The sequence below is a fragment of the Notothenia coriiceps genome, unplaced genomic scaffold (genome assembly GCF_000735185.1).
Source record: "Notothenia coriiceps isolate Sejong01 unplaced genomic scaffold, NC01 NC01_scaffold00001470, whole genome shotgun sequence".
NCBI classification, from domain to species: Eukaryota; Metazoa; Chordata; class Actinopteri; order Perciformes; family Nototheniidae; genus Notothenia; species Notothenia coriiceps.
The window spans coordinates 80,572-95,243 of record NW_011334171.1 but is presented as its reverse complement, the minus strand read 5'-3'; the positions used below and the strand labels follow the sequence as shown (position 1 = coordinate 95,243).

General features: G+C 40.6%; 1 protein-coding gene across 6 annotated transcripts in view; it reads left to right on the top strand.

The window, feature by feature from the left end:
• The window catches only part of trim2a (tripartite motif containing 2a), a 27,073-nt gene that overhangs the window by 10,756 nt on the left and 1,645 nt on the right, over positions 1–14,672 (top strand). For 2 of the 6 annotated variants that reach the window (XM_010790225.1, XM_010790209.1), the window contains exons 2-11: positions 7,168–7,346; positions 8,453–8,690; positions 8,976–9,127; positions 9,289–9,469; positions 11,188–11,911; positions 11,986–12,089; positions 12,305–12,472; positions 12,826–13,006; positions 13,354–13,424; positions 13,691–13,831. In XM_010790225.1, coding sequence (XP_010788527.1) covers positions 7,213–7,346; positions 8,453–8,690; positions 8,976–9,127; positions 9,289–9,469; positions 11,188–11,911; positions 11,986–12,089; positions 12,305–12,472; positions 12,826–13,006; positions 13,354–13,424; positions 13,691–13,831 — 2,094 coding nt within the window. In that variant the 5' untranslated portion in view covers positions 7,168–7,212. Of the gene's footprint in view, positions 1–4,530; positions 4,830–7,167; positions 7,347–8,452; positions 8,691–8,975; positions 9,128–9,288; positions 9,470–11,187; positions 11,912–11,985; positions 12,090–12,304; positions 12,473–12,825; positions 13,125–13,353; positions 13,425–13,690; positions 13,832–14,672 lie in introns of those variants that run through there. The other 4 variants (XM_010790217.1, XM_010790234.1, XM_010790241.1 and 1 more) reach the window with 4 other exon arrangements.

The following is a 14,672-nucleotide window of genomic DNA, read 5'->3' as shown; positions in this document are numbered from 1 at the left end:
GGAGGGGATGTCTGCCCGCTGCTAATCTCCTCATTCATCCTGCTGCCCCAGCTGGGGTGCTTGCTATAAGAATAAAAGTCATTGGTAAAGCCCTCTCGATTCCCCTGAAAATGAAATCTGGAGCAGCCACGAATTATATACACAGCTTTTGTTTCATAAGGGGAATGCTAAAAATATTAGCTGCAGGTTGGCCGCTATACCGCGAAGCAATTTCAGAAGTAAGGACGGGCTCTGAATTAAAGGTCTTTTTGTGGCAGCGAAACTGTTGCCCAGAGTTGGTGAAATGGTGCGATTACCACAGACATAAGCCTTCTAGACGGACATCTGGCTTTAGGTGCTGAGAGGATTTGAAAAACAATCAAGGCTAAAAACAAACATACTGCAGCTGTCATCTTGCGCATGAGTAATAATGAATATGTGTTTTACTGTCTGTGTACAGTCAACACAGTGGTGTCAGGGTAGCATTCAGTCTCCTGATTATGCTGATTTCAGGTGTAGTGGACATTTTTGAGTTGCTGCCAGACTGAAAATGTAATGTCAGTCTTATCTTGTGGCCCCAGAATGCACTGTGGGCAGGCATACAGCCAAGTGACGTATTGACATCCTACTTTATTTAGAGTACAGACACTTTCTCCACAGCATGTCAAATGTGATTAGAAAGAAATATAAATAATGTAAGCATAAGGACTTGAAGCAGCAGGAAGTGGTATGCACATTTCCCTGACATTTCTGGTTAAAGAATGTGCTAACAAAATAATATACACAATACTAACTATTTCTATAAAAGGGCAATTAAAACAATCAAAATAATTGAACTGTCACAAAAACAATTCGATCTCAATTTGCTGGTGTTAAAATGAAGTGGGATGCAGGAAAAGAGCAGCAATAAACCGTCCTGTGACTCTTTAAACATGGCAGCAAATCATTGAACCTGCATGTGACTGGACTCTTGGACTTCTGACCTAACAAACTAATAAATTGTGTATTATATCATAAAACATTCAATAAAGAGCAGATGAAGTGAGAGAAAGAAGCTGATCTCTATCAGTGCTGCCAAGCCAACACGTCATTATCATAATGAACATGTTACAGATCCAGCGGTTTGACTTCAACCTGGTTGTTGACATTTAAAAGGCGGTCGTTCTGACTGGACAGTGTCATTATTGTGCAGTGTGACGTGGCTTTACAGTGTGTGTGAAAGTGAGACGGTGAAACAGCTGAGGTCAGTGCTCTGGAAAGAGCTGTGTGACGGACACCAGAGGGAGACCCAGATTCACATACAGCCACACAGCCACTATGTGAACTAAAAGTAACCAAAAATAACTGCTGGAAAAACTTTTTCCTCTTCATACTGGTGAGTGGATACAAGCTGGTTTTATAATAACAGGTTGCCCTAGATTTTTTACTTACTTAAAGTACAGTTTAACAATGGTTAACGTTGTGTAATCATTGTTGGAGGATAAGTAGAGAGAGCTGTTTTTTTAATCTGATCTGAGTCAGTTGGTATTACTGTTTTTCAGTGTTTAGAGCATCAGGGATTATTATGTGGGCGTGAATATTGAAAAAACAAAAATAAATGACAGGTTTACTCTTCAGTTTGTGTCAATATGTGTGTGGCCCTGAGCGATGAGTGTCTCTGTGGCTGTGGTGATGTAATGATGATAATGTATTTAAGCGCTTTGAGCACCAGGAAAAGCGCTTTATAAATGTAATGTATTATTATTATTATTAATGCTTCTGCTAGTCTCTATGACTTAAAGCCCCAGCCTTTCATTTGTATCCGTTCAGAAGCTACCCATGATTCCAAGGGGATGAATCCTAATGACTTTGGGGATCCCATGACCTTTCCCTCTACACCGGAAGATTGAGATTTGTGGTTTTGATTGAAGTATCTCTGCCTCCCCCCCAGTATGAATAGTAATACCTTTGGTGATCTGTTGAAACTTCATGTAGAGCCATAGGCAGGTCACATTCGCTGTATAACTAGGGCAGTGCCCAGTCGGTGCAGGGTGGTTTCAAACACACACTTTTTGAAATGGCGCGATAGCTTGGCCCCGGAATATTTTGAGAACTGCCCATTAACGCTCATTCTTGAGATATGTGAGAAAGTGCTTGCTTAAAAGTTAGTTTTTAGTTTATGCCCATATACCTAACTTTCATTCCCATCAGCCATTTAGCAATAGTAAATTAACATAGTGAGCAAGGTTATTATTATACATCACATTACATTACATGTCACTTGTTAGACACTTTTATCCAAAGCGAATTACATACTCAATACTGTGGACAATCCCCACAGGAGCAATTTGGGGTGAAGTGTCTCAGGGACACAACGACATGCTGACTGCAGTGGGGTTTGAACCTATCTACTATCCAAACACCAACGCTCTATCCACTGCGCCACACGCCTCCCTTATCCCTTATACTTTGAATGTTGTAATTGTTTGCATGTTCGTATGCTACCATTAGCACTCAGCTAAAGAATATCATAACATATTTTATCCTGCTGCGTTTACAAACAGTAAAAAGCCTATCAGTCAGTTTGTAGGTCACAGCATGTTCCAGTCCTGTGTTTTGCTTTTATAGTGGTTCATGATTTAGTTTACATTTAGATTGAAGACTAAGCTTTTAACAAATCAGAAACAAAGCGATGAAGCAATGAGATGTTTGTCATAGAAGCTGGTTCATGTGTTGATGTGAGTGTAGGAACAAAGTTTGCATTATCCAAATGAAGGCAGACTGTGACCACTCACTAAAGGTCGAGCTGTGGAGCATCCTGTTGGCTATGAAACAGTGTTTTAGTTTCTAGTTTAAAAGGGTTTGATGCTTAAGGTTGGTTATATTCAATTTATTTCCCAATGATGACGAATCCCATGGAAAGACTAGTATCAAATGATAAATCCCCTCAATATGCGTTCAGCATTATCCTTAACTGCCATGCTTTTGAAATGGATTGAGCATGTCGTGCCTCTGCAAGTCGTGTCTCTGCATGTTAATGAAACTGGCACACAAATGACTATCGGGATGTTTTCATTTTTCCTCCAGAGTTGCATAAGTTTCTTTTGTTCTGTTTTCCCACTGACTGACTCATAGTTTGGCAGAGGCAGAGATGAGATCATTGTACTGGCCTCAGAGCTGCCAGGCATAATGACATGTTTAAAACTGCTCTGTCAAGTTCAACTGCGATCAGAAGGTATACAATTTAAAAAAGATTTAAGTCCAATATTTTCCGCCGTTGGATGGAGAAAAGGATTTCCTCAGCATGTAAAAATGTAATCCCAGCCACAGAAACAGATAACTCTTTAGAAATGTTGTTACATTAATTGTATTATTTAAAAATATGAGGGTTTAGATTTGTGTCATTGGTGTTACCCTTTTACTGATGATCACCTTGTACTTGCAATAAGAACTTAGGTTAAGTAGGTTAAGAGTTGTATATCTCGTTGTGTACTAAATACAAATAAATTCAAATTATTAATCCTTGTCTTCTAAAATCTACTTTTCCAACCAGTGGGAACAGCTATGCATGATCACTTGACCTGATTCAAACATTGAAACGTGTAGATGTGGAGAGAAATTCAGACGGAACAGGACTAGTTTTGGTCATTTAATTGTACAACCAGAAATGTTTTAAAGTGGTCATTTTGTTTGTTCGGACTCGTATCTCTTCTTCCTCCTCTGAGCCCCTCCACCGTACTAATGTCACACAGTACATAGTGGAATTGCAATATGTAAAATATAAAGTATTGGCTTGGTTTAGAAGCTTAGTGTGTTACTGCTGTCTGAAGATGAAAGCTTTTGTTTCAGTGATCTATAGATGTATATAACGCTTTACAGAGTTCAGTTCATCCCACAGACAGCAGTGCATTGCAGGGATTTAGATCCATGTCTCTGATGTGTCTTCTGTGACCTTCATCTGTTCATCTTGTCTCCAAAAAAAAGGAAAGGGAATGAGTTTGACCTCAGTGTTTTGTCAAGAGAATAGATAGTAATAACAATATCCTCTATCATTAAGCCTTGACCTACTTTTGCTATGCCATTCATCAGAGTGACATGGTGAAAAGTGTGTGGGTATATGAAGGATGTATACATACATACACGCATAAGAGAGCATTTGGTTTTCCCAGATTGTTATCACTCGGATCAAATCTTCACTTTCTGTGAAACTAACATTTCCTTAAACTTCATCTTTAATATTTTACCCTCCAACTTGTAGTTCGTATTCTCTTTCTCTACATGTACAGTGAGTCAGCAGCATCCACCCCCCTCACAGAAATAGCCTTTTGATTAAACTCTTGGCTGTAAAGGGGACCCAAATCTGCTGCCCCCCTTTATTCCCCTTATTTGTTAGATCACCTTCCATCAGCTAGTACTCGCTCACATACTCCTGATGCTGCACACGCTCGGCACTGCAGTGAGCCAGCATTTATTTGAGAGAGAGAGAGAGAGAGAGAGAGAGAGAGAGAGAGGGGGGAGAGGAAGGTAGGAGGGAGATGAATGGATGAGACAGGCTGAGCCAAGAATGCAAGTGATGGGAGGAGGAGAGGAAGTGGAGAGGGAGAGTAAAAGAGGGAGGGGGAAGAGATGATGCAAAAAAACTGAAACGCAATCTGAATCATCCCTCCTCAACTTCGTGTGTGCGCACTCCCAAAAACACACGCAGGAGCACACATCCTGTTAGGCTGGTTGCTGCGACCTGGAGTAAAGCATGGTTTCATGTCAGCGCTGACGTGAAGGCATGTTCAGAGCCTGGAGACACATGGAGCCAGTGTTGCATTCTGCGTATTGGAGTGGATGACGCCTGTTGATCAGCGTGTGGATGCAGCACTGTAAGTCTTTCTGTCTAAAATGTCATGAGACAATTATTTTTTGAAAAGCTTGTGTTTCATGGTCATATACTTCTATATGAGATTCTACAGTCAAAAGGGAAAATGTCAAGCTTTAAGTGTGAAACTCTCTGATAGTGTTTGGGGTTTTTCATGTGCGTATGAGATCCAGCAGGCATTATTCCGCTTAGCTGGTGCATATCTGGTTATGTAAGAGTGAAGCGATGTGAGGCTGCTGCGACCTTCAGTGCACCGTCAGCTCAGGCTGCTTCTGTTGTGGCTGTCTGCAGGATTTAGGAATCTGACTTTTATTAATCCCTGCCATATCTCATGCTCTGTTCATTTGATTAATCTGGCCTCTGTGGAGCTGGTGAGTTATCAACATCCAGCCTAAGACCTGAGCTTATGTGTTTGTGCATGTCTGTGCTGGCATATATTGTCATTTAAATCCTCCCTTTCATATATGGATACACATGAAAGTGGTTTTAGTTCCTTGGTTGGTGAAATGTGCTGAATTGTGATCATCTTTATGAGGTTTTTGCTAAGTTATTGTTCTGCTGCTACAGCAACTCTGTTTTTAATTTGCAAGACAAGCTTTGCCAGGCTGAACTGAGATGCTCGACACATCACTATTTCTCAGCAGACAGCAAACGCACATTGGAAAGGTTGGTAATAACCTACTGATGGCATGATAGCTTTCTTATGACAGTAATTGTATCCACCGCTCTCCATTTTCAGGCTTATCGAAAAAACCACATTGTATTTACAGGCTTTCATATCTGCTTTCAGGACGAGGAAAGAGAGGAGCAGGCTGGCATGAGAGAGGATTAAGAGAAGAGAGGAGAAGGAGAGCATGTACTGTAGAAAGAAGAACGTCCCTGAGGGTTTCCTCTCAGTGGCAGAGGTGGCCTGTTTCTGTGCCAGTCTTGAATGTGAAGAGACAATAAAAGCACTGACACACTTTCTGTGCCTAAGTTAGCTGCCAGATAACGTTACAGAGAAGCCAAACAAGCAAATACTGGAAGCAATAAGAGGGCGTTTCACAGGAAACTGTTCTGAAGAATCTGTATGGCATGTAAATATAATGTATAGTGGGTTTAAAGTGTTTATTTTGTAGATTCAGTGTTGAGTGCTGACCACGCAGAACCTTGCTTTCCCCTTTTTAATTAAATATGTATCACTCAAAGTGCCTTTTCAGACACAGCTCTGATTCTAGCTTCACTCTGACTTTTTACTACTGCGTTTGTTCCCAACATGGTGGTCTAGAACCAAGTAAGATATATTCTGAATTGTTTATTTTTCTCAAATCCATGTACAATAGTTATGCCTTTTTATGTTACTAACAAGTAAGCATGTAATGATTAGACTTTTCTCCCCCAACACCAATTCTGATTCAACTCAGATTATCTGATTCTAACGAGTACTGGTCCAATACCAGGCTCTTGTTTATCTCAAATCTAAAATGTGTGCTCTAGCAGCCAGTCATTATTGAATGAATGCATGTGATAGCTGAAACTTTTATTTATATATATATATATATATAATGACCTTTACTAAGAAACTATCGTTGATCAGTCACGCCAGGCAGTTGCCTGATCGTCAATTGACCACCGTACTGATTTCATGATAGAAAGTATGATTTTGAAGGTGTCCTGTTAACAGTCTTACAGACGATTCTTTTATAATAGTGGTTTATGATAAATGCTTGTTGGGCTGCAGGTGATTTTTATGTTGGCAGCAATACTAAGTGGCTGCAGTGCTAACAAGAGTTCACTATGGATGCAGACCTTGTGAGTCATGAACCAAAAATGTTAGGAACAACGGTCATTCTCTGTCAAAATTAAACAATACTGTGAATGTTGTGATCATAAGCGCTTGCAGACATTTTATTTTGAAGCCCTGACCTTAGTTTGACCTCCCACCCTCTTTACTTCACAGCCTCCCAGATGTTGCATCTGCTCCCAGGCTGTTAGTCCCAATGAATGAATGAAAAGACAAAAAGAGATTACATGGAGATGCGTTTAATCTACTGAACAGCAGTATGGTGTTAGTGACCTCCTGATTGAGTGGATGCAACACCATCTCTCAATACAATCTTGAATTGTTCTGTTTATGAGTTTGAGTTGAAGCCAGTAGCCACATGTGTTGATTGGTGCGTCTGTTTGTGCATTCGGCATTTCCTCTCTCAGTGAGGGGAGGGAAGGAAGAAGGCCTTTTGTTTTAAACTTTGATCTTTACCACCCACAGATTTCCACCCTCCATGGGCTGTGTGTTTGATCATACGTGGTGTCTTTAGCTTTGTCCTCACTGTGTCTCATCCTCCCTCTGTGTCTCTCTGCAGGGAGCTGGGTAAGAGGAAGAAGGACTTGTATGTCAGAGTTGTAGGATGGCCAGTGAAGCCTCCACTCTTCCCAGTCCTGTTGTCCGCCAGATCGACAAGCAGTTCTTGATCTGCAGCATATGTCTGGACCGCTACGAAAACCCCAAAGTACTGCCCTGCCTACACACCTTCTGTGAGAGGTGAGTGTTGTTAACATATGTTGTGTTTTATTTATTTATCCTGTGAATTGTATTAACTGAAGAGGAATATGTGGGCAAACACAACTTATCAGATCTCAAATTTAAATGTACAAAGTTCTTCGAGAGAAGGATGCTTCACAGTACATTGGAGATGCAGAAAGCAATACTCCTCATCAATAGGACTTTTTGTTAATCTGAGTATTGTTTCAGATGAGAGGCATCTTTTCTGTTAACTTGTGTGTGTTGGTGCCATCCTCTGACAGCAGCCTTTGTTTCTGATACAAAAGAGAAACTGTGGACTGTCTGTCCATTTTACTCTGGTTGCTTCTAAAGAGTCATTACGCTGTCAGATTGGACAACATAGAAATCCTCTTCTGGTACATCTACTTCACAAATATATTGCTGTGGTATAAGTCCACTTTTCTGAACTACTGTAGTATTAGGAGGAACAGTAGAATACCTCACATTTTAATAAAAAATAACACAATGAAAACGTTTTTTTCTGTAAAGTGTTCACCATCTTTTGATGATATTTATTTTTCACATATCTGCCAGATAGCAGCCACCTAAAACTTTATGTAAACATATTATTATATATTATCTTATGGCACCTTACGATGTTTAAAGTGTAATATAATATTGTAAATTCTTAATGGCATAAAAGCATTACTGCTCTGACCGGAAGCTTCCTTGGCTATAATGTACTTCTGACCACATCCAGCAGGATGCTAGGTGTGGTCTGTGCACTTATGACCCTTGGCTCACTAATGTATTGCTGCTCTACCTTTTTTTTGTAAGATCTCTAATAATAGCAGTGGTGATGTTGCATTATATTGGAGGTGTTCCTAATATTTTTCTACATGTACATAAAGGAAGAGGAGACAATATACAAAGCGTCTCAATATAATCCTGTCCAACACAACACCTTCTCTGACAGTGTCCACATATCACACACATAATATAAAGCTGTGCATGCGGCATAGTTAATGTATTGTATTGCCGATTGTACAAGTGCAGATGATAAAAGTAGCTCAAGTTGTATATAAGTAAATAACTTTAGCAATTTAGTAGATAACTAAACTTATCCTCACCCTTTCCTCCTCCAGGTGTCTTCAGAATTACATCCCGGCCCACAGCCTCACTCTGTCGTGCCCCGTGTGCCGCCAGACCTCCATCCTGCCGGAGAAAGGTGTGGCGGCATTACAGAATAACTTCTTCATCACCAACCTGATGGACGTGCTGCAGCGAGCGCCGGACAGCTGCAGCCAGGAGGCCGCGGCTCTCAACGACATCACCACTGTGGCTGCTGCACAACTGCTCTCCTGCCCCAACCATGGAGGCAACGTAAGACTCACACACACATTAGCTTGGTCTGCCTCTTTCTGTATTTTCATTTGACCTCTTCTCTGTCACACACATCACCAAAGTTATCAGAATTCATCTTGAAGGGCCCATTAGTATGTGCACCAAATGTCATTGCAATTTATCTTGTACTTGTTACGATATTTCAATCTACTGTAGAACAAAGTGGTGATCCAACCATTATTGCCATCAACCACACTACAGGTGTAGCTTAAAGTGTTATATAACATATTTAAGTCCAACCTCTACTTTTTTCCTGCTGATTAGGTCATGGAGTTTTACTGTCCGCCTTGTGAGACGGCCATGTGTCAGGAGTGTACGAGTGGGGAACATGGAGAACACCCAACCGTGCCTCTTAAAGACGTGGTGGAGCAACACAAGGCATCATTACAGGACCAGCTAAACTCCGTCAAGAAGAGGTACAACAGCAGCAATATGAAGAGAAACTGCCCAACAAACTGTACCGCAATGGCTCAAATGAAATAAAAACATTTGTCTTTTATGTTCTTGCTCTGTCATGTGACTGTTGGCTCATTGTATGAATGTCTCCTCATTCCTCCGGTTCCTCGGTTGCTCACAGGTTGCCAGAGATCGACTCCGCACTGCAGATGCTGTCAGAGATCCTGCAGCAGCTGACCAATCAAAAGAGTTCTATTGAGGACAACATCCATACTACCTTTGATGAGTTGCAGAAGACTCTGAATGTCCGCAAGAGCGTTTTACTGATGGAGCTGGAGGTCAACTACGGCCTCAAGCAGAAGGTACAACTAAAAAGCTTTTATTTAGTTCACACATACATAACGTTTCCATAACGAGTTGTGCTCGGTTGTTTGGTTTAGACTTTTGGCTGGAATCATAAATTGTTCTTTAAACAACCTGAAGCACATATCAGTCATTTTCTAACTGAATACCTAACCCACAAAATGAATATATGTATATCAATTACTCACCCTGTGTAACCCTAAATTCCTGAAGAAGAAAAGTATTTTTCTCGCATAAGATGTGACCACATTACTGTATACATATGACTTGATTAAACTGCATCAGCTGTGGGAACATTTTAATCAGATGTTTCAATATAGTTTAGATGTGGTTAAACACGGCACCAATTGACCTCAATTTATTAAGACTTTGTTCCGTTTTTTTGATGCCAGAAAAAAAAAAAGTGCTTTAATAAGTCAAGGTATCACAGGGGAGTGACTTTTATACAAATGGTCATCTTAGTGGTTGATTCCATTTTAAAGGGGCTGTATTCATATTTATTCTTATACAAAGTTATTGAAGTATTAGACAAAAGGAAAAATAAACGATTAAAAGTAACAATGACCTAATTTATCATCTATATTTGGAAAGTATTCAACCTATCACAGGCTGCTCATCAGGCTGGTGTCGCTGGGCTCAGCTGGTCTGATAAGAGATTAGCAAGGCGAAGGAAGGGGGGACCGGGTGGGCTGGTGCAACACCCCACCCTGGACCACCAATCAACAGTCTGGCTAAGAGCCTGCTGTCTCCCCCTCAGGGAGCTACATCTCATTGGTAGCTAATGATTTACAATTCAGAGTGGAGTGCCAACTAACAGTGGAGCCCAGGGGAAAGTCAGATATGTGACGTAGCTTGTTGTGTTGTTGCTGCTAGCTACTGTAGATGGAGCCAGCGCACTGTATCTACACTTTGGGTGTGTCATGTGCAGTGAGGGAACACTTTAAAGCTCAGAGAGTGAGTAAGCATAAAGGGAAAGCGATACTAGAGGGTGCTTTGAAGAAACATTTTCCTTTAATGTGACATTTATGGTTTAATGGCTTCTTTTGTGGAAGAAGAAGAAGAGCAGTGTGATGGTCAGATGCTGGTGAGTTTGTCTTAACCTAATAACCTCTTTTTTAACATTGCAAGTAAAGCATACTTAAAGATTCAATGATCTGAATGTGAGTTTTTAGCTTTTTGTATTAGCTGAAGTGGTACCACTTTAAGAAATGCCCCTTTATCATGACTCATGATGATGTAATGCAATAATTACTGCAGTATGTATCACATTCCTATTGTTAGGAAAATACAGTCAAGCATCTGTTTCTGTGATAAAGCAACACTTAATGGATCGTCAATGAATAAGTAACCTTGTACATTATTAAGTATATCAACAACTAACAGTTGATTAACAGATAAGCAGAACAAGTCAACACAGTATGACATAGCCATATCTGAAATCTATTTATTTGTTTTTATAGTTGATAATGGTAGGAGGTGTTAGTAAGGTATGTTCAAGTCAACATTAAACCAAATTAAGACAAGATCCTAACCCTTTGTTAATGAAAAGGTATGCAGTGTGCTTTATTTTCATGCAGTTGTTGATCTCTTAGGGGAATTCTGCTTTCTCTTATGTAATGGATTTAACCCTTTTTATATTTGTTTACTGCACTTGTGTTTTTCATGGGAGTGATCACTATCTCTAGCTAACTCTGCTGCCCCCTGGTGTATGTATTAGGTGCTCCAAGCCCAGCTGGACACTCTGCTGCAGGGCCAGGACGGCATCAACAGCAGCTGTAACTTCACGGAGCAGGCGCTGAGCCACGGCACCGAGGCCGAGGTGCTGCTGGTGAAGAAGCAGATGAGCGAGCGTCTCGTGGAGCTGGCCAGCCAGGAGCTTCCCCTGCAGCCCGGGGAGAACGACCAGCTGGACTTCATCGTGGAGACGGATGGGCTAAAGAAGTCCATCCACAACATGGGCACCATTTTGACGACAAATGCAGTGGCCTCTGAGACTGTGGCGACAGGTGAAGGGTTACGCCACTGTGTTGTAGACGTCCCCACCTCCATCACCATCACCACTAAGGACAAAGACGGAGAGCTGTGTAAGATGGGCAACGCCGTCATCACTGCTGAAATGTCCTCAGCTGATGGAAGCAAAGGTGAAGGGGAGATACTGGACAACAAAAATGGCACTTATGAGTACCTGTTCTCAGCCCCTAAAGAGGGGACTTTTAATCTATCACTGCGTTTGTACGACCAACACATTAAAGGGAGCCCCTTTAAAATAAAGGCCACCAAATCCGTTGATGTATCGCAAAGTTCAGACAGCATGAAGAAGAGGCTGAAGTCTCCGGGCAGCAGCCACATCAAGCAGAAGGCCATCAAGAGGCCGGCCAGTATGTACAGCACGGGGCGGAGGAAAGAAAACCCCATCGAGGACGACCTCATCTTCAGAATAGGTAGGGAGGCTGACAGAAGATAAGATGTGTTTCTGTCAAAAACACACTTACTAATACATATCATGTTTTTACAGGCACAAAAGGAAGAAACAAAGGGGAGTTCACTAACCTGCAGGGAGTGTCTACCTCTGCTCTGGGGAAGGTGCTGATAGCAGACAGCAACAACCAGTGTGTGCAGGTAAGATGCTGCTCTCGGCCTACTGGTTTAGCGGTATGTGTGTATGGAGAGGTTATGGTGGAGAACACCAACTTAACAACTTCTTCAGTTACCTTAAATGCTGCCTATGCGTTTTTCCATCTCTATGACAATATACTGTTAAAGTACTAAACACCAAATTATTGCATTTAGAACATTCATTTTAAAATCTTAAATGTGTTTTTTTTGTGAGGCAGATTTTCACAAATGACGGCCAGTTCAAAAGTCGTTTTGGTATCCGCGGCCGGACTCCGGGTCAACTGCAGCGACCGACAGGAGTGGCCATCCACCCGAACGGTGACATCATCATCGCAGACTACGACAACAAATGGGTCAGCATCTTTTCAAGTGAAGGCAAGTTCAAGGTAAGTCAAGATCTAAAGTGTGATCTTAACTTGATAACAAGACAGGGGCCAAAGAGTATAATCTGATCTCATATACAGATAAAAGATTAATTAACATGGTGTAAATGTTTTACTTTTCTTCTTATCGTTAAAGCAGGCTTGTAATAGCAACATATAAGTTACTTCTATATTCCTTTATTTTTATTTTGGGGATTTATTAAAAAAAGGTTTTAAAGAGTTGTGAGGATAATACTCCCATTAAAACATACTGGCATTAATAAACAGTTACATTTACCTTGCCCATACCTCCTGAAATGTGCTATCAGGAACTAGTCAATTAAAAACCTCTAACAGGAAGCCTTTGACTCCTTCAGAGCAAGATTGGCTCGGGGAAGCTGATGGGCCCTAAAGGCGTGTCGGTGGACAGGAACGGTCACATCATCGTGGTCGACAACAAGGCCTGCTGCATCTTCATCTTTCAGGTCAACGGCAAGCTGGTCACAAAGTTCGGTAACCGTGGCAATGGTGACCGGCAGTTTGCAGGTACACTCAACGGTAATATGTGCACTGCCCCGCTCACAGTCTTTCTCCAACCAGCTCACACCTGCATGTGGAATGAAGAAGAATGCCGCACCAGGAACCATAAAGTACCCATTAAACTCTGACTTCTGAGGTTTTTATTTTTCAATAAAAAGATAAAACAGGGAAAAGAATACCTATAATCTGTATTAACAACACGTGAAAAACTTTAATGGTCATTTAAAAAAAGTATTTTGTATCTATCATCATTGAATTCATTTGGCTACTTACTAATTTTCATGTCCATTTCTAAAACCGTACCACCACTATTTGATTTTGTAAAACGACACTTGCCTGAATTTTGTTTGTCTTTTTTTGTTAAGGGCCACACTTTGCTGCTGTCAACAATAAAAATGAAATCATTGTGACAGATTTCCACAACCACTCAGTCAAGGTCAGTGCGATACTAGAGCTGTGAAAGTGTATTACAAGCAAACAACATGTTCTGCTATAAAAAAAAAAACAGTCCTTTTGTTAATACTAGGAATAATGTTGGAATATTTTTTTATTTTGCTCTTCAATTGTAGTTATTTCTCTCTTAACATCTTTCTTTATTTGATGTATTAATGTTTTTGTTAATTTTTTCATTGGCATCATTGTTAAAAATATATATATATTCTAAGGTCTCCATACTATCACCCCTTGAAATTCCAAATGTAGGTGTTCAACACTGAAGGAGAGTTCTTGCTGAAGTTTGGTTCTAATGGTGAGGGCAACGGCCAGTTCAACGCCCCCACAGGAGTGGCAGTGGATGTCAATGGAAACATCATCGTGGCAGACTGGGGCAACAGCAGGATACAGGTCAGTCCAAAAAAGCTCACCTGAACAACTCTTAAGAAAATACAAGTAATAGTAAACCTAAAACCCACTAGTGCATTCACATCCTGAATTTCAGTATGTCTTCATAGTTAGTTTCTTCACTGAGTCAAAAATTATAATAATTTGTTATTATTTTGGCCATGCCATCGGGAGTTGCTCCCGATGGCATGGCCAACGGTGTGTGAATGTGTGTGAATGTTAGGTCCTAGAGTAAGGTACACTGCTCTGTATGAATGGGTGTGAATGGGTGAATGACATGTAGTATGTAAAGCGCTTTGAGGGGTCTTAAAGACTGGATAAAGCGCTATATAAGTACAGTCCAATTACCAAAATACCAATTATTCAAGTGCCATGACGTCTTCTAGCCCACATACAAATGTAGGTAAAATATACACATACCGTAAGTACGTGAAACTTTTTTCCAAATTCAATCATTTTCAAATTTAGAACAACCACTTCTGCCAATTTGAATCATCATTTTTTTTTTTCTTCATTAAACTATCCATTTGATAAAATATTAGTATTTTCCACTATACAATAGATTAAAAACAAAACAAAGTAAGACCAATTGTTTCTTGATAACGCATTGGGGAAAATAAAACCTTTTCCTAAGCAGTGTAAAACATTTTACTCTAAACTGTGATTAAAATAGAAGGTATTATGTTAAAATGTATACTATTCCAAATGCCATTAAGAAGATATCACAGGGTTTACCTTTCTCTCTCTCTCTCTCTCTCTCTCTCTCTCTCTCTCTCTCTCTTCCTCCTCTCTCTCTCTCTTGCAGGAAGAGTCTCTTCTTCTTCTTCTTCTTCTTCTCCTGCTG